Below are 21360 nucleotides of genomic sequence, written 5' to 3'. Positions count from 1 at the left end.
TGGAGCTGGGTATGAAAAGGGAACATGTGGAAGGATTTTCCTTTCTTTGATGTAAAACTTATGGATATCGTCATGGCCAGCAATAAGTGATTAAAAACAGCACATAAGAATGTGCAATTAGCAATCATTGAACATCAATCAGCACCATGGACAGCCATAATTTCTGAAACACAGCACACATGAAGGTTATAGCAGCAGTCAATGAACACTGTCAGAAAAAATTAAAGCAATAAGTGGTGAAACACAGCATATAAGAATGTGAAACTAGCGGCTATTGAACATCATTCAGCACCAAGGACAGCCATAAATGGTGAATAACAGCACATGTGAAGAGGACAGCAGCAATCAATGATAACCGTCAGCAAAAATGATACAGCAACTGTCAGCAATATGTGGTGAAACACAGCATACAAGAATGTGAAATTAGCAGTAAGTGAACATCATTCAACACCAAGGACAGCCATAAATGGTGAATAACAGCACACATGAATGTGACTCAAAGCAATCAATGAAGATTGTCAGCAAAAATGACAGCAATAAGTGGTGAAACACAGCATCATGAAGGCAGACATAAATGCCTAACCACGCACAGCATACATCAAATTGATAGCAGCAGTCAATGAAAATCATTCAGCACCAAGGACTGCCAATAGTGATGATACATGATGGGTTATGTTGATTTAAACATGGTAGACAGTGAGTCGGAAATCTAAAATGTCCTGAGAGTATCGATAAGCTACATGTTGAAAGGGAAGAAAGGAAACACATCATTCTGTATCATCTCACCTGTACAAACTCAAGTGCCCTCTCCTTCTCGTCTGTCTTACAGTTACAGGCCAGGTAGCGGAAGATGTACTTGAAGTTGTTGATCAGCAGGTCTTGTCGATTCTGTTCATGAAAAAAAATGTTTTGATCTCACAATTTTGTTTTACTTGTACTTAGAATTTGATTCACTTGACTGACAGTCAGGACTCGAAATACTTTTTCTGCATACCTGCACTGGTGCAGGTAACATTGAAAATTACCTGCACCGGACAAATTTTACCTGCACCACTCTGAATTTAGGAAGTATGGGTTATACTAGAATGATTTCAGGAACCATTGATATTTTTTCTTTTATACTTTATAGGTGGTAACAGTCAATGCAGCTAATAACAATACACATACACCTACATTGCGGGACATTTGTGTATAAAACCCAGTTTATGGACCAATGCAGGTTAGGTGCAGGTAGATATCAGAAATACCTGCACATCTCCAACTTTACCTGCACTAGCCTGCATATGCAGGTGGTATTTCAAGCCCTGACAGTTTTGAAACAGAAGACCACGCGCAGCAATGTTTGGATGTAGAATTTTGTGTCAGGTACCATTTCCAGTTCCTTGGCAATGAGTCTGATGATGGCAGATGTTTCAGGACAGGCCTTGTGTACCAGCTGTGGTAGGAGAGTCTGGAGACACATCTGAAAGGGAGAACAGGAGTCAACTTCTACAACAGTCCAGAACATTCAAAATCTGGAGGTGTTTTCAACTGCTATCCACAGTAATACTTAGGTTACATTCCAAACTGGGTCCCGCCCAGGCAGTATGTGGAAACGTTAAGACGAAAGTAGGATATGGAAGACAACAAAACACATAAAAACAACTAGCCATGAGCACAATTTGTGCATATTTCTTGATGCACAATTCTATTTTTCATTTTAGCAAACAGCCCGGCCGTGCCTTGGTTTTGATATGAGACTTCTGAAATATATTCAGGTTTGATTCAAAGTACAAATCCTTTAGATTTATAAATTGTACTTACCAACAAAAATTTTCTGACATCTTCACATCCAAAGACACTGGCAACCTACAATATAGAACATGGTCATCAATCATGAGGATAATAAAACATGTGGGATTTCACAGATTTAAAAAAAAAACATCCATCTTTGACAGAAACATTTAGTCCCAGACCTACAGGTTCATCTTTGCAAATAGCATTGAAAGCAGATAAAAAGTTCGTAGCAAGTTAATACACAGTCAAATCAAATGCTATTAGTTATTCCATATACCAAAGAGCTTCTAACCTGGATGGTGGAAAAAATACTGATTAATAAGTTGTTCCTTTTTTATCATTTCTATTATAAGCCATGATGGATACGTGCATCATGTGCTTACTATGATATTGTCAGGACTACACAATTCAAACCAGTCCTAGTAAGTCTGCGATGCTCAAAGGGATGTCATGTCCAGAAAGTATTTTCTCCAGTTAGCTGTTTTAACTTACCTCACTCAAAATTCCAGCAGGGTTTTTCAGTCTACATGTAGAACTGCCACCAGAACTCTGGGAGTCATGGAGAACTTCAGACAACCACTAGAAATTTGAATAAATAAGCATCATTTTAATCCACATCAATCATTTTTATTCATAGTACCCCGGTAAAAAGTATTTGTTACTTAATCAGAAAATAAAGATTATGATGAATGACAATGTCTAAAAAGTCGCATCCTTAGAAATATGGTTATGGTACTGAGAAAAAAAGATCAGGGGTCCATTGTTTTGTACATGTACAAAGTTGGTTACTGCTGATTTTGTTAACTGTGTATATGCAATGCAAACAAAGTAAAACAAAGAAACCAATTAATGGATAAGGAACAAATGTAAAGTTTTACTTACCTTACAAATGATGGGCCTCTGTTTGGTGAGGAGGGAGGTGAGGTTTGTCTTCCTGACCTTCGTAATGTCATGAATCTGAAGAAGCAAGAAAAAGGTCTCAAATAGGGGTGGGTACCAGTGCGGTGTACCAGTACAAAACTGTTTTTTCTTGTTGAACTTACATTCTGAGACTTGTCAAAAACATACATTCCATGCATACATTCCTTTTGCACATTTATAAGGAAATGCCGCTCTATGAAACAATGATTAACCAATGTTGCCTACCTCACTGTAGGCCAGAGCTGCCAGCACAGGGGACAGGGACACCAGACTGATCAGCAGGTTTATCAACACTACACCAAACAAGTCACCTTCAGCTATTCTGGAAAAACATGCCAGTAGGGTCATGGTAAAACAAAAACTAGTTAGTACAACTAGTAGGATATGTGAGAGCAAGGAGGTTAAAGAAAGACCTCCTTGGTGAGAGATACTTCCACTGTGATCTGTCTCTCCAGGAAATAACTTTAATCTAGACCTTATCAATACCCTCCTCAAATATGAAACCTTTTTACATCCAATTTGACATCCCAAAATTAAGCTACTATTTCCGTGTAAGGCAAAATGGTGAAGTATTATAAGTGCCTTACTCAAGGGCACAACATGGAGACCCACAAGGAATTTGAACCAAGAACCTTTAACTCAAATCAAGAAACCCTTGCCATACCATTATTTCCCATGAAAAAACACTGTCTTGAAATAAACCTTTCATATATTGTAAGATTGCTACAGAAGTGCCCCAACTCACCTGCCCAACTGCCCAATGGTAAGCACCACTGTCTCCTGAAGAGGAATACTGTTGGAGCTGCTGTTTGCTCGCAGGTATGCAGATTTCAGCTTGGCCACCAGGGGGCTGGACGAGTCACTCAACCACCCTCGCGCCAGGTGGCCAACCTGTTTGCTGGGGCAGAAATCGGCTGTCAGTACTCAGATAAAACTCAGTAGAAATTCAAAATACGAGCATTATAATATCATTCACGATCGTAGGATTATAATTCACAGTCATAGGATCAATCACTATAATTTAGACCTACCCTAGGATCCATATACATGTATGCATCCTAACCTAGAAGCAGTCCACTCCTGTTACCAGTTAATTTTCAAATAGTCAGGAGCTTAATTGTATACTGTGAAGTTAAATGCATATCTTACATTGTAAAATCATTACCTATTAGAAAAATAATACATGCTTCTTGAGTTTAAAGATGAATTGATTGTCACTTGAACCAGAAGAGGGCTGCAATACAGTAAGCTGAAATAAAAAGACTTGTTTTCTTTTTTGCTCAACATAAGATTACATGTTTAATATTTTCCAACAAAGTACCAACTGTGCTCTATGAGTGACAGGTACCTGAATCCCATTCTGACATCATAGGAGGAGTCCTCCACCGGAGAGAGGAAGTTCTGCAGCAGGGACATGGAGGCAGGGACGTCCGCTGACACTCGGATGTGGGAGAACAACTCTGGGATGGACTCGACCATTCCTAGAGGCAACCACAACCATACCTAAATTGTACATCCATGCCCTTTCAGGCTATAGTACAGGCATACAGATATAAAGTTGTAATGAAGCACACACAATGACAGGACTTCTAATACTAATCTTATACGTGTACAATGTTTTTTAGACCTATTCTAATACATGTTTGGCCTCTTCTCATCTCATAGTGATGTTGAAAATATAGCTAGATGAGTTTGTATAATATAGTATGGTCAAAATCAGCCTAGCTCAGACTGAGGTGAAGCATAACACTTTCTTCTATAGCTAGTAGAGGTAACATTATAGCTATAATTCTTCTCAATAAGTGTGTTGGGTTCTTTGAAATGCACATGGACATTTGCACACATGGTGAGGTGCCCTTTTCTCAAATCATTATCCCTCGTACATGAACCAATATCAGTTCAAAATTATTGACACTGAAAAGAACACAGTTCCTGAAAATGTGGCAAACACAGAGCAAACAGATCAGAATTGACAAGGCGCAAGACGACATTACAGTACATATAATGCTAAGGGTAGCAGGTAACGGTGGGTAGCGGTACAGAAAATTCAGGACCAGGTCCGGTTCAGGTCCGTAGGATCAGGTCCAAGTCCGGCCCTGAACCTAGACCTGATTCAGTATGTGAAAACTTGTGAATGGATAATACTCAAAACAATGGCCCATTTTGCTACAAAGAAATCTGTTTTGTGTAGTATTCGACTCCCACTGGCTTTTTGAAATCCTACAAAGCTAACTGCCTCCGTACCGGTACCCACCCCTAGTAGCAGGCTAAATACCAGAGAACATACCAGTCCTAACAGCTTCATCCTTGTTCTGTAACAGCTGGGTGAAAGGCAGGAACATTGATGGATCCACAGGGTGTCCACTGGCTGTGGGTCCAGATATGCCTGTTAATGAAGTTGCTTTTAAATTTAGCATTTTCTTGAATAAGGTTGGGCAACATGATCATGTACCACCCAAACCACACATACATTAGATAACTAACAATGAAATGAAAGGAATACTTCAATGAAAGTTAGACATCCAGGTAATAAGATACGCCAAATAGAAATTACTCAAGCAACTGCTTGGATAAGATTTTAGAAACGGTCAGACATTTCAGAAAACATCCATTATCTTTCGTCAGTAAAGGAATATATCACAAGGAAGTACACGTGTTTCTGTACTTCCCTAAGAAATGAATTTTTGGCTACATCTTACACCAGCAATGTAGCAAGGAACTCTAACCTTTCTGTTGGCAGACAGAGCAGCCAAGCCTTGTCACCTTGTACAGATGGTCATCACTGGAGTTGTTCCTGGGTGGTACAACAAAACAGAATACCTTTAAACAGCACTTGTTTGTTTGAACCTTTATTTATTCATTCACTTAGACTAAGATGTAACAAAGGCTAGGTATGACAGGTCACTTGATATAACATAATACTAGGTATGTATAGATAAATATGTGTAAAGATTTATTAAAATATGTAATCTGTATTATTCTGTATATTTGTCATATTCTACTGTTTTCCCTCGCAAACTCTATTTTGAGCTTCTCATAAAAATAACAAAGCTTCAAACAAAACAAACAAACAAGCTGTCCTTGCATGACTGTAAAGCTGGCATGTTTTGCCAAAGTGCAGTCATTCAGGATTTACAAATACAGATAAACCTTCCTGATGCTGCTCAAGAGGCACTGCAATATTTTATTTGCTCCCCTGGCCCATTTCAAATGTATTTTCCATGGACATTACTTGTGCCATACAATGTCAAGTACATCAGACAGTTGAAACTTTATACAGTTTTCACATAGCATTAATACCACAAAATTCAAGAAGGTTGTTTTTGTAATGCATTATTCCATTGTAGCACTACTAATTCCTTCAATATACAAGAATGATTGACTTGAAGTTCATGTTACACAAATTTCCTACTAAGATACTATCCACCTTGAGAGGTGTGTAGACTTTGCTACCACACAGGATAGTTGTCCCAGTGTAGAGGAGATGGCTTGGAGCACCTCTGGTACCTTGTCTCTGATCAGTGGGCTGAAAATTAAAATACTGTCTTAATTGTACAGAAAGGCGAGATGATGTCCTGATTCACAAACAGATGAATTGATCAGGGTTACAATAATGTATTCAGCCCCCATGCTGGTAGCCTAAATACCCTAGGCATTGACTAGTATACATATAAATAGCAATATCATTTAATATATCAACATTATAATTGGTAGAGTACCGAGTCCTAGGCTTATACATGTATAGTCCATAATTTATTGTCATATTTATAACTCTACCCTAGATACTTCTGCATCAATGCAACACATACAAATTTACTGAGGCCTTTGAAAATCTGGGGCATTACAAACAGAACAGTGTTACAATACAACTCTATTGCACTATTTGATATAATGAACTTACTGTAGTATATCATACACCAGATGGTGAGAGTTGTGGCCCAGGGTGTGCAGGAGGATGGGGAAGGATCTCACCAGACTGGTCCTTACTTGGACACTGCTGTCATTCTGTAAACACAAGGGATTCAGTACAGGAAAACATGCCTTCACCCCCTTGGCGTTGCTAAAAATATCATTTTCAACATGGAAAATAGGAGATAACCAAAAGATCCTAACTATATGGAAAGAATGATTTAGTAAATATGCAAAAAGATGTCACAACTTTTTTGTGCAATATCTACGTTGGTAAAGACGGGCATTTTATTAACTACAGGTGTACCGCTAGCAAATATTCCCAGGGATAAATTCTGATGACCAGGGGTATTTTCTGTCCTGGTACACCTGTAAGCTGGACAGCAAGATATATATCCTACACATAGTAATGACATGTGAATGATATGTTGACATACCAGTGCAGCCTTCATGATGTGGATTCTCCATTTAGGGGCCACCTCTCTCGGTACAAGAGCCAAGAGGTTAACACATAGAGATTCAGCTTCAGCACCTGCCCAAGAAAATGTCAAAATTAGAAAACATCACCCTTCTCAATTTGTCTTTGTAGACATTTGTCTTTGAACAGACCTTCAGAGAAGTGCATGGCCCAGGAAGATCACCACGATCCCCTGCACAAGTACCATTATATGAACAAAGAAACATACAAAGAAACATACTTCATGAAGGAAATTTCAGAAGCAACAGTGTTTTGATTTGTTCTTTGATTTGAGTCAGCATACATCTTCGTTTCCTAACTATGTATCATACTCACCAATAGCCTCAGCAAACTGTCCACACAGATCAGCTGCTTCTTTTGCAGAACACCAGCCAGAAACCCTGAGGTCCAACCAGTTCTGATCCTCCTGTAGTAAAAAAAAGGTTCAATGAATACGTAAGATGTAACATGAAAACTATTGTCATTGTCTTACAGTTTTGCACTGGTAGAAATAATATGAAACTTTAGCTTGTTATTATGTACTTATGTGTGCTTGTTTTGTGCAGTTTTTGTGTCATAGTCTGTATAGACTGACAGAAGTAGCAGTTAGTACCCGTAGCACAATGTATGTCAAGTATGCAGTATGTCTCTCTAAAGACAAACATGATGATCATAAGTATTTAATTCATTAAGTAGGTATGACAAGTGGACATCAGAGACAGTAGTGGAGAACAAACTGTCTTGACAACTTACCAGTAGCCATGGGAAAGACAACACCATAGTCATGAGCCGCAAGTTCTCCCCTCCAAATGCAGATATATCTGCAGGGAAAAGGAAATCAGACCGTTAGCCACAGCTTAACAAGCCTGGGATGCATTGTACACTTATTCATCCGATAGAGGAACACATTGAAATTCAAATTGCACTTCTCAAGGAAACTAACATATCTAAATACCAAAAATTAAGTTTACTAAAGAATCCTTTTATCCAAGCAGCATAATCATACATGCACATGTACATCGAGGTCTGTACCTGACTTCCCAGTCAAGTTCAAGAAGTCGGGAAACTAGAAAGGCAACATTTTTGAAAAAAATGCAGGATGTGGGCGAAGGGAAAAGAAAGAAAAAATCGCAAGAAAAGAAGCAACAAGAAAGGCAACATTTTCGCGAAAATGCAGCAAAAAGAAAAAAAAATTAAAAAACATTATCTGTCCACGGATTCGATCCCGGAGCGTTGGTTTACCACGCGTGAATAATACCACTGAGCCAGTGTTACAACATGTTACAAGCGCACGTTTTAACAGGTATACAAATGTATTGCGTTGCTTGAACACGTCCGTTCACCGTTGAATTTGCAAGATTCCAAGGTCCAATTTTCTGAAGATAACGTTTTTGTGTGAAAATTTATCAATCTCGTTCATTCCATGGCGGGCAACTTCTTCCTTGAGCGCCTGTTTGGTCGTCTCAGCTGCTATAGTATTGTCAAACTGCATGCCGAATGCCATTTTGTGTCCTGTGCGTCGATTGATTCAGTTCTGCGTACACCCGAGACAGTCCGCGACTTTGTCCCAATCAAAAAGCTGGAAACGCGGAGTATATGTTGACAGCTTCCATTTTTTCTGAGTTCTGATTGGCTATTATCAAAGTCGATGCAGATTGTGCTCTGTGCGTTGATAGGTTCACCTCTGACGTAAAACCGAGAAAGTGCGACTGTAAGCCAATCAAAAAGCTTGAAACGTGGAGTACATGTTTACAGCTTCCATTTTTTCTGATTTCCGGTTGGAATATGCAAATATCTGAGGAAAAACTAAATGTTGGGCTTCGCCCACATAATAAACATTATTTGCAATACAAAATGGAGTTGGCGAATAGGTCAGCTTGCAAATAAACCTTATGCAATGGATGTGATTTTAACGCAATGTTGACCAAGTATTACCTCAATGAAAGTGTCTATCACGAACCAGATACATGGTAAAGACTACATCAAGGTACATATGAAAGCAACTTGAAACAGGAACCATGAGCCTACCTGACACAGACAACACTGCACCTATTGACTGTACCACCAGTAGGTAACATTCCTTAAGGTCGTCCTTTGACAACAAGGCTGGTGCCTGCTTTAATGTGTTGAACCACACACTGCACAGGTTCTGCAGGTAGCTGGCAGGAAGCCATTCCTTCACAATGCCTCGACTTGCTGCACACCTCACTGAGACTTCCACAGCAACTCTGATACCCTCCAACAGGCTTAATACAGTCTCCTGCAAATATAAACATTTTGATAACATGGATATAATTGTGCCAGCTGTCAGTTAGCTGAGGTACCAATCCACTTCATATTGATATAACTGTGCTTTTCTTTAGATATTCTAGCCTGCTTACATCACATCCTTAAAAGCCTTCCAACTGATCGGTACACAAGGTGTTTGATAGCACCTACTTGTAAGCTGGGGGAATCAGGCCCTCCTAGTGTGGATAACATTATCAAATGTCATTCCATTATTGCAAAGTATGAACTAATGATTGTTTTGTTTTCTTGTTCCCACAGTTAATTCCATAAGGGCCCTTATTGGAGTGTGAGGCCTAAGTCTAAAAACTCTGCAGAAAGGGACTGATAAAGTCTCAAAAAGCATATGTTAGTAACTATCATAGCCCATATTATAACTATGGAAAAAATACAAATTTCAGCAATATAATCTTATCTTTAATCTTACCTTTGTAGGCTCTTGCTGTAACTTAAGGCACAACTCTTGCAACTTCTTCTCCAACAGTTGGTAAACCTCTGGCTTCTCTATTGACTGTGAATCTCCAGTCTGTTTTTGTTGTTTGCTGCTTGTTGCCCTGGAAACAAGATTTCAAAGTATTAAGAAAAGGCAAAGCAGTCAATGTCAATAACTGAGGTCAACCACAATGTTTTTTCATGTACTATGATGTAGTAAGTAGTGCAATACAGTTAACGTGATTTCCAGGTTGCCCGTGTGTTGGGTTCTATTACATGCTAAAGTTTGACACTTGAAGCTGATGTACTGATACTCCCTCAATAATGGGGTTAAGTCCCAATCTGGTAGATAATGTAACATTCCCTGGCCAGGGCAGGGTTCTAATCTCTGCCCTCTGGATCCACAGAAAGTTTTAGTTGACCTAAATCTACAATACGATCCCTGTAGGAATCTTGAAGGAACCTTAACAATGACAACAGCATTTTTTTACAATCGGATTAGCTTTCAGAATATGATTCCCATTTAGATCCGGCTAAATATACAGTCAATTAAAACCCGGGTACCTCTGGCTCTGAGTTGGAAGCAGGCTTCTCCTGCGAGACAGCTTGCCCCTCTTCTCCAGCTTCTCATCCCCACTGCTGGCACTTTCCTGGTCAGATGAACCCTGACCTCTAGCAGGATCATCACCTTTGACAGGAGGCATCTTGGCAGAAATGGCTTCAAAGAGGCAAGGGACTAGATACTGTATGAAACGAGAAATATAGATTCAAATGGGTCAAATTTCTGGTTAACTTGTCAGTAGCAAGTGTGATGTAACTTCTAAGGGTAAGCTTGCCACTGTACCCATTAGTGGAGAATTCCAAATCCCAGCTATTGTTACAGTGAAACCTGTCCGAGCAACCACCTGGCGCAGGCAACCACCTGCCGTCAGAGGACACATTGAAACAGTCCCGTCCATTTTTACATAGTTAAGACCCCTTCCCAAGCAGCCACCTGTCTTCCCCAACCGGCAACCATTTTTCTACAGTCCCAAAGGGGCATTCAACCTGCCCTGAACAACCAAAATTGATTGACAGCAGCTAGGTATAGCAGCCATTTTATATGCAGAATAATGTGGGCACAGTTACCCTGGACTTTGAGACATCTTTTCCTTATATGTAAGTGAATACAAGTCAAGCTAATTAACAATGTGCAATGTACAAAATGATTATCAGTGAGAATTTTGACATACTGGTCGAGAAATTGAAAGAACTTGTTTGAGCTGTTCAAGAATTTGTTTGATTGTTAGACAAACTCAGCTCTGATTGTTAAACAATGGTTTCTTGAAGCTTGTTTACATAACAGCATGGAGATTAAAATTGTGAGCATCTCTTATAGATATGTTTCCTGGGAACTGACTGAAAGGTGTATATCATGCAAACTGTATCACTTTTTTTTCGCCAACCAACCAACTTGTGGGGAGCAACCACCTGTCTTCAGCAACCATTTTTGCTCGGTCCCTTGAGTGGTTGCTCAGGACAGGTTTGACTGTACTTACTTTATTTGCATGCTAGACCTGATTTCTTAGACCAGTATGTTTAGCTATAGCACACTGTTTGTTGTGCTTATCAAGAAGAATTTAGGACAAATTTTCCTGAAACTGTACATACTGTACATATCATCTGCCTTTCCTGTCACTACAAGCGGAAGAATAGCTCTTCAGTGAGCCAAACAGCCTGGCAACCACTTTCTCCTTAGTCTATTTCTCTACTTTACTATACTGGAATCACAAAGTGACTAACTAAAGCTGTGATTACATTCTCCTTATACCTGCTGAGAACCAGCAGCTGTCCCCAGGTGCACAGCTGTCCCCAGGTGCTGCAGTAGCCCCAGGACGGCCTGTTGCAGGTGGTGTTGCCTCAGACTCACACACCCCTCATAACCCTCGGGCACATGTCTGTAGATGTAACACAGTAGACCACACACGCAGGACCGCAACTCCTGGGGAGACATGGAATATACAAGATGACATATTTGTTTTCTACACACAATTCCTAAGGAGACATGAAATATACATGATGATGTCTTGGTTTTCTATTTACACAGTGAGGGATGTTATTTACATGTTCAAGCAATTATCTTTGTCTTCAGACAGAAAACACTACATTTTTCATGAGGGAAAGGTATAGCAACCCTTCACTGCAAAAATGTACATTACTACAGAAACAGCAAGGAAACTTGCGGTCCTTAGTGCCAATACCTTAGTGTGTACATTATCCAACCCATTTGCAGGAAGCAAGACAGACAGCATCTCCAGTGTGGCACAGACATGATGTGGGGGGATACAGTGGACAGGTGTGTTCGTCTTTTCATCTACTTGGAACACTGCATTTAGGCACCCTGCCAGGCTTCTCTCCAAACCTGCAACATCCCTAGTAAGGCATTTACAACATTGTATTATTAACATTCATAAAGTACACACGTAACAAAAGGTGAAGCAGCTATCTTCAATTGTTGTGAGGCACAATGTTTCTCCTGTCTAACTGGTAGTACAATGGGAGATTTTCAGCCATGCACACAGGGTAAAATGTACATGAATGTGAGGTTAGAATTGCTTTGAACAAATCCATAAAATCTTTAACATTAATGCTTCTTGTAGTTTGTAACATCAACATAAAAAACACATAACTCACAAAATTTAGTAATTATCACAAAACGTTCATAATATTTTACCCTTCAGAGACAGAAGTTGTTGCCAGTAGCCTCAGTAAGGAGAGAACACACCCCATCAGGTAGTCTAACAAACCAGCAGACGGCAGACCCACATGGGTAATCAAGGTAGTCAGTACCAAGAGGGACTCCTAAAGTAGGTATAAAGGTAAAGCAGTCATTCTCTACTGAGTTTTTCAGGTGCTTGTTAAGGTATCTAGTAAGAGCGCAATGTATCTGTATCTATATAGCCAGTATAACCACCATTTGGCACAACACATCAGCATCACAGGCACATGGCACTGCAGCAGCTGGTTATGTTATATTATACCTGTCACACCTATCCTTGCACATCTGACTGCAAATGCTGTTTAAAGGCATCTAGTGAGGATGCTCCTACTGTATTTGATGGCAACAAATTCGACTCCATGAAAATGAAGCTTCCTTACTTACAATGGTTGACATTTTCAGAGAAAGGAAGGAATGATATTACACACCTTTTTGAGTGAAGGTCCTCCCACCTCCAGTTGACAGCACAGTCCTGCCCAAAGCAGTGGAACTTGGTGGGCAAGGAACTGGCACAACTCTGGTACCAGATGGCCAATCAGCTGGCTAAAACGTAATAACAGTAACTCAGGAGACATATTTTAAAAACTGTAAAAGTAAAGCAGGCAGTTGCAGAATTAGGAGGAAGCAGGGCACTTTTTTGTTAGTTAGTAGTGCAATGAGCCTTTCTATGGCCTGTACAGCCAAGTATACAGGGTCACCCTTACTCTTTTCAACAAGTGTGTTGAGCTTTCTTACATTCAGAGATTCGACACCATTTTTAATGGCCCCTTCATACACAGGACAGCCAGCTTTACCCATCTATTTGTCTCATTTGTACAAAATGCTTCCCTTTCACATACGACAACAACCTGGCTCTCTGTAATCATCAAACACTAGCAGAGTTCTGGGTGCAGAGAACTGGACTTGCACTATTCAATTGCTTTGCCTTTTAGTCCAACATTTTCAAGATGTTCCTATTAGTATCATTTCCAGCTTGTAACATGCTATATTCAAGAACGCTACTATAGTATGAAGAATGCCTTTAACAATTTTGGGCCATGACTGCCATCATATAAACTAGTGCCACGAGTTGGACTTATCATGGACCAGTGCAGGATAGGTGTAGGTGGACATCAGAAAAATACATGCACAGCTCAAGTTCTGCCTACTCTAAACTGTTTCTAAAGGTGGCATTTCGAGCCCCCTTAAGAACAGAATACCAACCTCAGTGCAATCTGCAGCAGGTACAGATTAGCGAAATGCTTAATGCTGACGGGTTCGTCCTTCATGGTCTGACTCCCAGAAGCACTCGTGTCCTCCTGCTGAACGAAATACTCCAAGCAGATAGGCTGGTCCGTCGTCGTGATCTCGCCAAATCTGAACACGGTCTTGCTTATGCTAATCAAGCCTGGCGGACACAGGCAGAAAATTGTAAGTTGCTGCAATCTTGTAAAGAAATATATCACTGTGACATTAATCCTATAAAGCTATAAAAATATGTCAGTCGATAAAAAACTGTATATACGTTCAACAACCATCACATACAAATTGTTTGTATACTGAAGCCTGGCTGAGTCAGTTGGCAAATGTGAAATCTGGACAGAACTATCATTTTATATGATCAATAAGGGAAGTTCAGTTCAGATTTTGCATCATGTAGTTTACTTGAGATGTGACTGATGTTGTTAGAAATCTACATGCTATATCTGTACCCAAAGCAAAGCACTTTGTGTCGATGTAAGTTAGACATCCAGGTAATAAGATACACCAAAAAGTAGTTATTCAAGCAACTGGATATGGTTTTGGACACGGTCAGACGTTTCAACTGCGATCCAGCAATTTGTGTTTATATACATGTGTATAGACTTACTAGGACTTTAAATGATGTAAACTGTACCTCTGTTATATATTTTGTCTGACCCTTCACTCTTCCCTCATAACCTTAATGAAAAGCAACCTGCAGGCCAATTTGAGCTTTCTTGAATAAACAAAGGTTCAAACAAACAAAACAGACAAAAAGTATCTTCTGATGGTCATCACTTGTGGCCAATTTTAGCTTTCATGAATGAAAGACACTGATTGCTAAACTACTTCAGAATCTAATAAGTATAAATTTTGACACATTGTTTCAACCTCCGCATGAATAAACAAAGGTTCAAACAAACAAACTGTCACAGATTTCATACGAATGACGTAAGACGTACTTCCGATAAGAGCGAGAAACTCTGTGGTCAGCTCCTGGTACATGAAGACGTCCTTGATGCGGATCATGTGCATGAGCGAGGTGAGGATGTCCAGGGAGATGCTGTGGAGGGGCTCGCACTTTGGTTCTGCCAGCAGGCGCAGCAGGTGGCACATCACCCAGCAGCTGAAGCCTGGAGGAATGTACATTTACGTGTAAAATCAAAGGTTTAAGAGTACAATGCTAAACTTCTCTAATTATACTTCTCACTAATTATAGCAAAAGTAACTTTGATGACAGATCCAGCTGGAGATGCACACTGCCCACGCAGCTAAAATCGGGAGAAGCCAGACTGATGCCTAAAGGAATGTGGTCAGGACTTTAACAAGTACATTTACTTACACGTAAAATCAAAACCAGCATTTAGACTACAATACTAAACTAATGCTCACTCACTCATTGTACAGGCCACTTCATGATGGATGGCAAAAGTTTATTCAATCCATAGAAGAAATGGTAAATGTCATTGTTCTATTGTTTTGTTTCAAATCTCCTAGATTAGAAAACTGTGATACACGTCAATAACTATCATATGTATTCACCCCAGAACGCAACTCATTTTTCATTTATAAATTTTTAATTTATAAATAACACTATTGTAGTAAAACCAGCTTTGCTTTACTATAGTGAGAGAGTGACTGTTGTTCTATGCAACTGGTCACCCACAAGACGTACCTTTAGACACCCTGTACCCATCCTGTGTCAGTGTCAGGTCTCCCCTGGCCTGGGACGTGTCAGGGCTGGGGTCATCTGAGGACACCGGCTCGTGTACAAACAACCAGGGGAAGTTGTCCACCCCATGCCGTATGAACTGTAGAAGCATCTGACATTGTGGCATGCCACCTGAAGTCTTACTCAGCTCCTGGGACACTGCGGAAGGTTATCAACAACAACCAATCAGAGGTGGCAGACCTCACCCCCTTAACCATACTGCTTTGCCATCTTGTATCAGTGTGTAGTTTGCAATGTAAAATGATCATCATACCACTTATCATTAATATCAATCATAAAAACCTTGCAAACAACACTGGAATAAATAAATATTGCTTACTAAAGCTGTTTGCAGATACAATTCCATGTCAACTGAGTTTTATTTCAATGATAGTCAAAAAACAGTTGAAAAAGTGATGAATTCCATGAACAGGGAGTACAACAATGTACCTGGAGACTGTTGTAGAACACTAACCTGATTTTAGTTCTGTGATCAGTACATCGATCAGAACACTAACCTGAGTTGAGGTCTGTGATCAGTACATCGATCAGTTGACAGAAGTACCTTCTGGTGTCACTCACTACCTGACCTCGCTTCTGGATTGTGGCACTTGAAATTCAAGATGGAAAAGATAAATTGTCAACATACTGTCTTCTTGTAAATCATGTCTATGTAAACAATACTTCTAGTAGTTTTCATAGCTTTCAGTACAACTTTAACTTTTGTCTTCAAGTCTTTCATTTATTTAAATCATACACATATACCTATCAAATAAAAAGACAGATCAGCACTAAATATTTCTGATTCATTCAGCTTTGATAATATTGCATCAAAGGCACAGAACATAATCTCAACAGGTAATTCTACACTGTGACTCAACAGGTACTTAATTCTACACTGTAAATATTCTGACCCCAACATGCATTGAACAGGGATCTAATATCATTGAACTAGATAATAAATATAATAAATACTGTAGATGAATATAGCAAAAAGAGCTGAAACAAGTGATGAGACTTACTCCTCATACTCCTTGATCAGAAGGAATACCTTGTCTCCAACTTCAGCTAGAATAGGACGAGGCATCCTACAGAAATGTAGATGACATATATTTCTGTCACAAGTAACGTTAATGTTATATTTTGTAACTATAACAGTATGTGACACTTGTCTGCTTGGAGGTGGTGCTTTCAATCCTTAAAAAGCTACATTTATGGACCAGAAATGCTTAGCTGCAATAGATTCAGGACTGGACTTGTTCTTGCAAAACGTTTTGGAGTTGAGTTCATTTTCCATTGACATTGTATTAATGGGGTGCATGCCAAACCTTTGCTGCGAACACTGACCCAACTGGATGCTCTGTTGCAAGGCTACGCGGGTCACGGGTTCCTCACTGGGCTTCCAGTGACGAACATACATTCAAAATGGCGTCATCACTGGACGCCCAGGGCCGAAGAAAGTTCGTCACTGGTTTCCCTGTGATGAATTGCTTTGTTCCAGTGATGAAGCTCTCTCGGCACTGGAATTCCAGTGATGAAGCTTGACTCGTCACTCGGTTTCCAGTGATGAACTCCGCTCGTCACTCGGGGCCCAGTGATGAACGTCATTCGTCACTGGACACCAAGTGCGGAACCATCGAGGTCACCGGTTCCTCACTGGGTTTTCCAGTGATCGGTGACTCTTCGGCACTGGATACCGAGTGATGAAATTATTTCGGCACCGGGCTTCCAGTGACCACGTTCTAATAGCACTAGAACGTTCCAGTGCTGAGTTCGATATGCAACAAAAACACCCTAATTCACATGTCGCCATAGCCGTGTTACTGTTAGATTTGGTCCGGGAGTGTGGGGACTTGCAGAGGCGACGTTAGTATAATTTTAAGTGCTAACTTTGAAATCCCCTCAACTGAAACACTGATTCCTTTTTCTTCAGTAAACTGGATATTTGTCGTCACTGGTTTACCAGCTGAAGTTTCCTTATCACTGGAAAACTAGTGACGATAAATATTCCCCACTGGTAAGCCAGTGACGACGCGACTTCATCACTGGAAACCGAGTGATGAGAAATTTACCCGTGACCTCGGTAGTTTTGCTGCTCTGTTGTGACTTTCAGTAAAATAAGATATTGGCATGCTAAATTAAGTACCTTTAATTGTATCACATCAACCATTGAAAAATGCCCCCCTCCCCATCCCTAGTTTCATACAATTATTTTAACGATAGTAACATAAATGTCCGAACAATTTGCATTTGTAGAGTCTTCTACAAATTTGTAAGAGAAAAACAACAAAAAATGGGCGTTTACCTTTATACAGGCGTTGGTAAACAAGCAAAAGGCTTCCTACATAATCAACTGCAAACCAAAGGAAAACTTTGGAAGTGGCGGCAAAAATTCATGCATTGTGGGTAGGATTAAACCATTAGCATTTTAGGTTGGAAATAAAAACAACGAACGCACTGATTCAACGACAAAGAATTAAAAAGAAAACTCTCAAATGCAAGAGAATTTATTGATGATATATCATTATTGTAAAGGTATTACTTCATGTATTTTTTCCTCTGCATAAAGAAATAATATATAGTGAATTTCCACCCCCCATTAAATGTGGTTATTAACCACAACAAAGATGGCGGCTTTTTGAAAAATTGTGGAACAAAACGGGCTGTTGGACGCCCGTTTGAGGCACTTGACATGGTCACGTAAAAAAAAGATTAAAAAATTGCGGTGGGCTAAATCAGGCTGTCAAAGGTGTCCTCGTAATCCCCACGAGTTGTTCTATCTGCCTTGTGAATCTCAAGCGATGGACTTTTACGAGAAAGTATATATTTGATGTCAAAGTTGACCGATTTTCGACAGCTTTTTCCTATGGTTTCGCCATTGTTTTCAAGCCGAAATACGCACCGTATGGGGGTTTCGGGGAGTCCGCTTAGTGGGCGAGGTTCAACTGTTTCCGGGTCACGCTATACCGTTGCGGCAGTCACTCGGGACCTCACTCGGTAGTGTACACAAGTACTTTTGATGGTGCTGTCAGCGTTTTATCATGTTACGAAGTAATATTGAAATGTCTTTGAAGTATAAGACAGCACTATGATCTGCAAGGTGTTATTCCAATAGGTTGCGTCGTGGGTAAAGTGAACTGTAGGTAACGTTACCCGACGAAGGCTTTTTGCATCTGACTGTTAACTGTTGAAGATATTAGATACATTGCTCGCGCCTGACTGAGGGATTAACTAAGATTAGAACAGTATATAGCTAATTAATAGCGAAAAACGTGTTCAGAAGATAAACTGTGCCAATTTGAATGACAAAAAAAATAGCGCCGTAAGAATTGTAACGTCATATAGCTAACTAGTAGCAGAAAAAGTGTTCAGAAGACAAACTGTCAATTTGAATGACACATCTAAAGGACCGTTGTGCGCTGCATTAAGTGTATATAGCTAACTAATAGCGAAGTGTAGTGTTCAGAAGAGAAACTGTGTCAATTTGAATGATACACTTACAGAACAGTAAGAACTATAACGTTATGTAGCTACATGCAATAGCGCAAAACGTGTTCAGAAGACAAACTGTGTCAATTTGAATGACACACTTGCAGATAGCGCAATAAGAAATGTACATAGCTAACTCATAGCGGAAAAAGTGTTCAGGAGACAAACTGTGTCAATTTGAATGACACACTTACAGGTAGCGCAATAAGAAATGTATATAGCTAACTCATAGCGAAGTGTAACGTGATCAGAAGACAAACTGTGTCAATTTGAATGACACACTTGCAGATAGCGCAATAAGAAATGTACATAGCTAACTCATAGCGAAGTGTAACGTGTTCAGAAGACAAACTGTGTCAATTTGAATGACACACTTGCAGATAGCGCAATAAGAACTGTATATAGCAAACTAATAGCGGAAAAAGTGTTCAGGAGACAAACTGTGTCAATTTGAATGACACACTTGCAGATAGCGCAATAAGAAATGTATATAGCAAACTAATAGCGGAAAAAGTGTTCAGAAGACAAACTGTGTCAATTTGAATGACACACTTGCAGATAGCGCAATAAGAAATGTACATAGCTAACTCATAGCAAAGTGTAACGTGTTCAGAAGACAAACTGTGTCAATTCGAATGACACACTTACAGATAGCGCAATAAGAACTGTATATAGCAAACTAATAGCGGAAAAAGTGTTCAGAAGACAAACTGTGTCAATTTGAATGACACACTTGCAGATAGCGCAATAAGAAATGTACATAGCTAACTCATAGCGAAGTGTAACGTGTTCAGAAGACAAACTGTGTCAATTTGAATGACACACTTGCAGATAGCGCGGTAAGAACTGTACATAGCTAACTCATAGTGGAAAAAGTGTTCAGGAGACAAACTGTGTCAATTTGAATGACACACTTACAGGTAGCGCAATAAGAAATGTACATAGCTAACTCATAGCGAAGTGTAACGTGTTCAGAAGACAAACTGTGTCAATTTGAATGACACACTTACAGATAGCACAATAAGAACTGTATATAGCAAACTAATAGCGGAAAAAGTGTTCAGAAGACAAACTGTGTCAATTTGAATGACACACTTGCAGATAGCGCAATAAGAAATGTACATAGCTAACTCATAGCGAAGTGTAACGTGTTCAGAAGACAAACTGTGTCAATTTGAATGACACACTTGCAGATAGCGCAATAAGAACTGTATATAGCAAACTAATAGCGGAAAAAGTGTACAGGAGACAAACTGTGTCAATTTGAATGACACACTTGCAGATAGCACAATAAGAACTGTATATAGCAAACTAATAGCGGAAAAAGTGTTCAGAAGACAAACTGTGTCAATTTGAATGACACACTTGCAGATAGCGGAATAAGAAATGTACATAGCTAACTCATAGCAAAGTGTAACGTGTTCAGAAGACAAACTGTGTCAATTTGAATGACACACTTGCAGATAGCGCAATAAGAACTGTATATAGCAAACTAATAGCGGAAAAAGTGTTCAGGAGACAAACTGTGTCAATTTTAATGACACACTTGCAGATAGCGCAATAAGAAATGTATATAGCAAACTAATAGCGGAAAAAGTGTTCAGGAGACAAACTGTGTCAATTTGAATGACACACTTGCAGATAGCGCAATAAGAAATGTATATAGCAAACTAATAGCGGAAAAAGTGTTCAGAAGACAAACTGTGTCAATTTGAATGACACACTTGCAGATAGCGCAATAAGAAATGTACATAGCTAACTCATAGCAAAGTGTAACGTGTTCAGAAGACAAACTGTGTCAATTCGAATGACACACTTACAGATAGCGCAATAAGAACTGTATATAGCAAACTAATAGCGGAAAAAGTGTTCAGAAGACAAACTGTGTCAATTTGAATGACACACTTGCAGATAGCGCAATAAGAAATGTACATAGCTAACTCATAGCGAAGTGTAACGTGTTCAGAAGACAAACTGTGTCAATTCGAATGACACACTTACAGATAGCGCAATAAGAACTGTATATAGCAAACTAATAGCGGAAAAAGTGTTCAGGAGACAAACTGTGTCAATTTGAATGACACACTTGCAGATAGCGCAATAAGAAATGTATATAGCAAACTAATAGCGGAAAAAGTGTTCAGGAGACAAACTGTGTCAATTTGAATGACACACTTGCAGATAGCGCAATAAGAACTGTATATAGCAAACTAATAGCGGAAAAAGTGTTCAGGAGACAAACTGTGTCAATTTGAATGACACATTTATAGAACAGCGATGTATGTAAGAACTGTATATATCAAACTTAAAGCAAAAATCGTGTTCAGTAGACTACCTGTGTCAATATGACACACTATAGAACAAAGATGTAAGAACTGTATATAGCAAACTAATAGCGAA

At 39.5% G+C, this 21360-nt stretch overlaps 4 protein-coding genes across 4 annotated transcripts in view; 1 reads left to right on the top strand and 3 right to left on the bottom strand.

The window, feature by feature from the left end:
- The window catches only part of LOC118405911 (serine/threonine-protein kinase ATR-like), a gene marked incomplete in the record, with an annotated part of 48386 nt that extends 35887 nt beyond the window's left edge, over nt 1-12499 (bottom strand). Inside the window, 21 exon segments of the mRNA XM_035805750.1 lie at nt 787-888; nt 1370-1462; nt 1804-1848; nt 2269-2355; nt 2659-2733; nt 2923-3019; nt 3443-3595; nt 4046-4178; nt 4985-5083; nt 5424-5491; nt 6125-6223; nt 6599-6702; nt 7044-7138; nt 7400-7490; nt 7817-7884; nt 9092-9323; nt 9777-9903; nt 10346-10524; nt 11592-11762; nt 12022-12193; nt 12495-12499. Coding sequence (XP_035661643.1) covers nt 787-888; nt 1370-1462; nt 1804-1848; nt 2269-2355; nt 2659-2733; nt 2923-3019; nt 3443-3595; nt 4046-4178; nt 4985-5083; nt 5424-5491; nt 6125-6223; nt 6599-6702; nt 7044-7138; nt 7400-7490; nt 7817-7884; nt 9092-9323; nt 9777-9903; nt 10346-10524; nt 11592-11762; nt 12022-12072 — 2169 coding nt within the window.
- LOC118406008 (kelch-like protein 42) overlaps nt 1-21360 on the bottom strand; it is a 266342-nt gene that overhangs the window by 207877 nt on the left and 37105 nt on the right. The gene's annotated exons all lie outside the window — the stretch shown is intronic.
- LOC118409105 (serine/threonine-protein kinase ATR-like) lies at nt 12491-17885 on the bottom strand. Its single transcript, XM_035809970.1, has 8 exons — nt 17777-17885; nt 16494-16559; nt 15990-16081; nt 15436-15630; nt 14723-14893; nt 13743-13926; nt 12968-13082; nt 12491-12622 (listed from the first exon to the last, which is right to left on the bottom strand). The coding sequence occupies exons 2-8, from the start codon at nt 16556-16558 to the stop codon at nt 12491-12493; spliced, it is 954 nt and encodes a 317-aa protein (XP_035665863.1). The 5' UTR covers nt 16559; nt 17777-17885.
- LOC118406069 (tubulin polyglutamylase complex subunit 2-like) overlaps nt 18047-21360 on the top strand; it is a 20560-nt gene continuing 17246 nt past the window's right edge. The window contains exon 1 of the mRNA XM_035805932.1: nt 18047-18131. The gene's annotated coding sequence lies outside the window, so the exon portion shown is untranslated. The remainder of the gene's footprint in view (nt 18132-21360) is intronic.

This window comes from Branchiostoma floridae, chromosome 2 (assembly GCF_000003815.2).
Source record: "Branchiostoma floridae strain S238N-H82 chromosome 2, Bfl_VNyyK, whole genome shotgun sequence".
Taxonomy (NCBI): Eukaryota; Metazoa; Chordata; class Leptocardii; order Amphioxiformes; family Branchiostomatidae; genus Branchiostoma; species Branchiostoma floridae.
The sequence above is the reverse complement of the archived record's forward strand: the minus strand, read 5'-3'. Positions and strand labels throughout refer to the sequence as shown.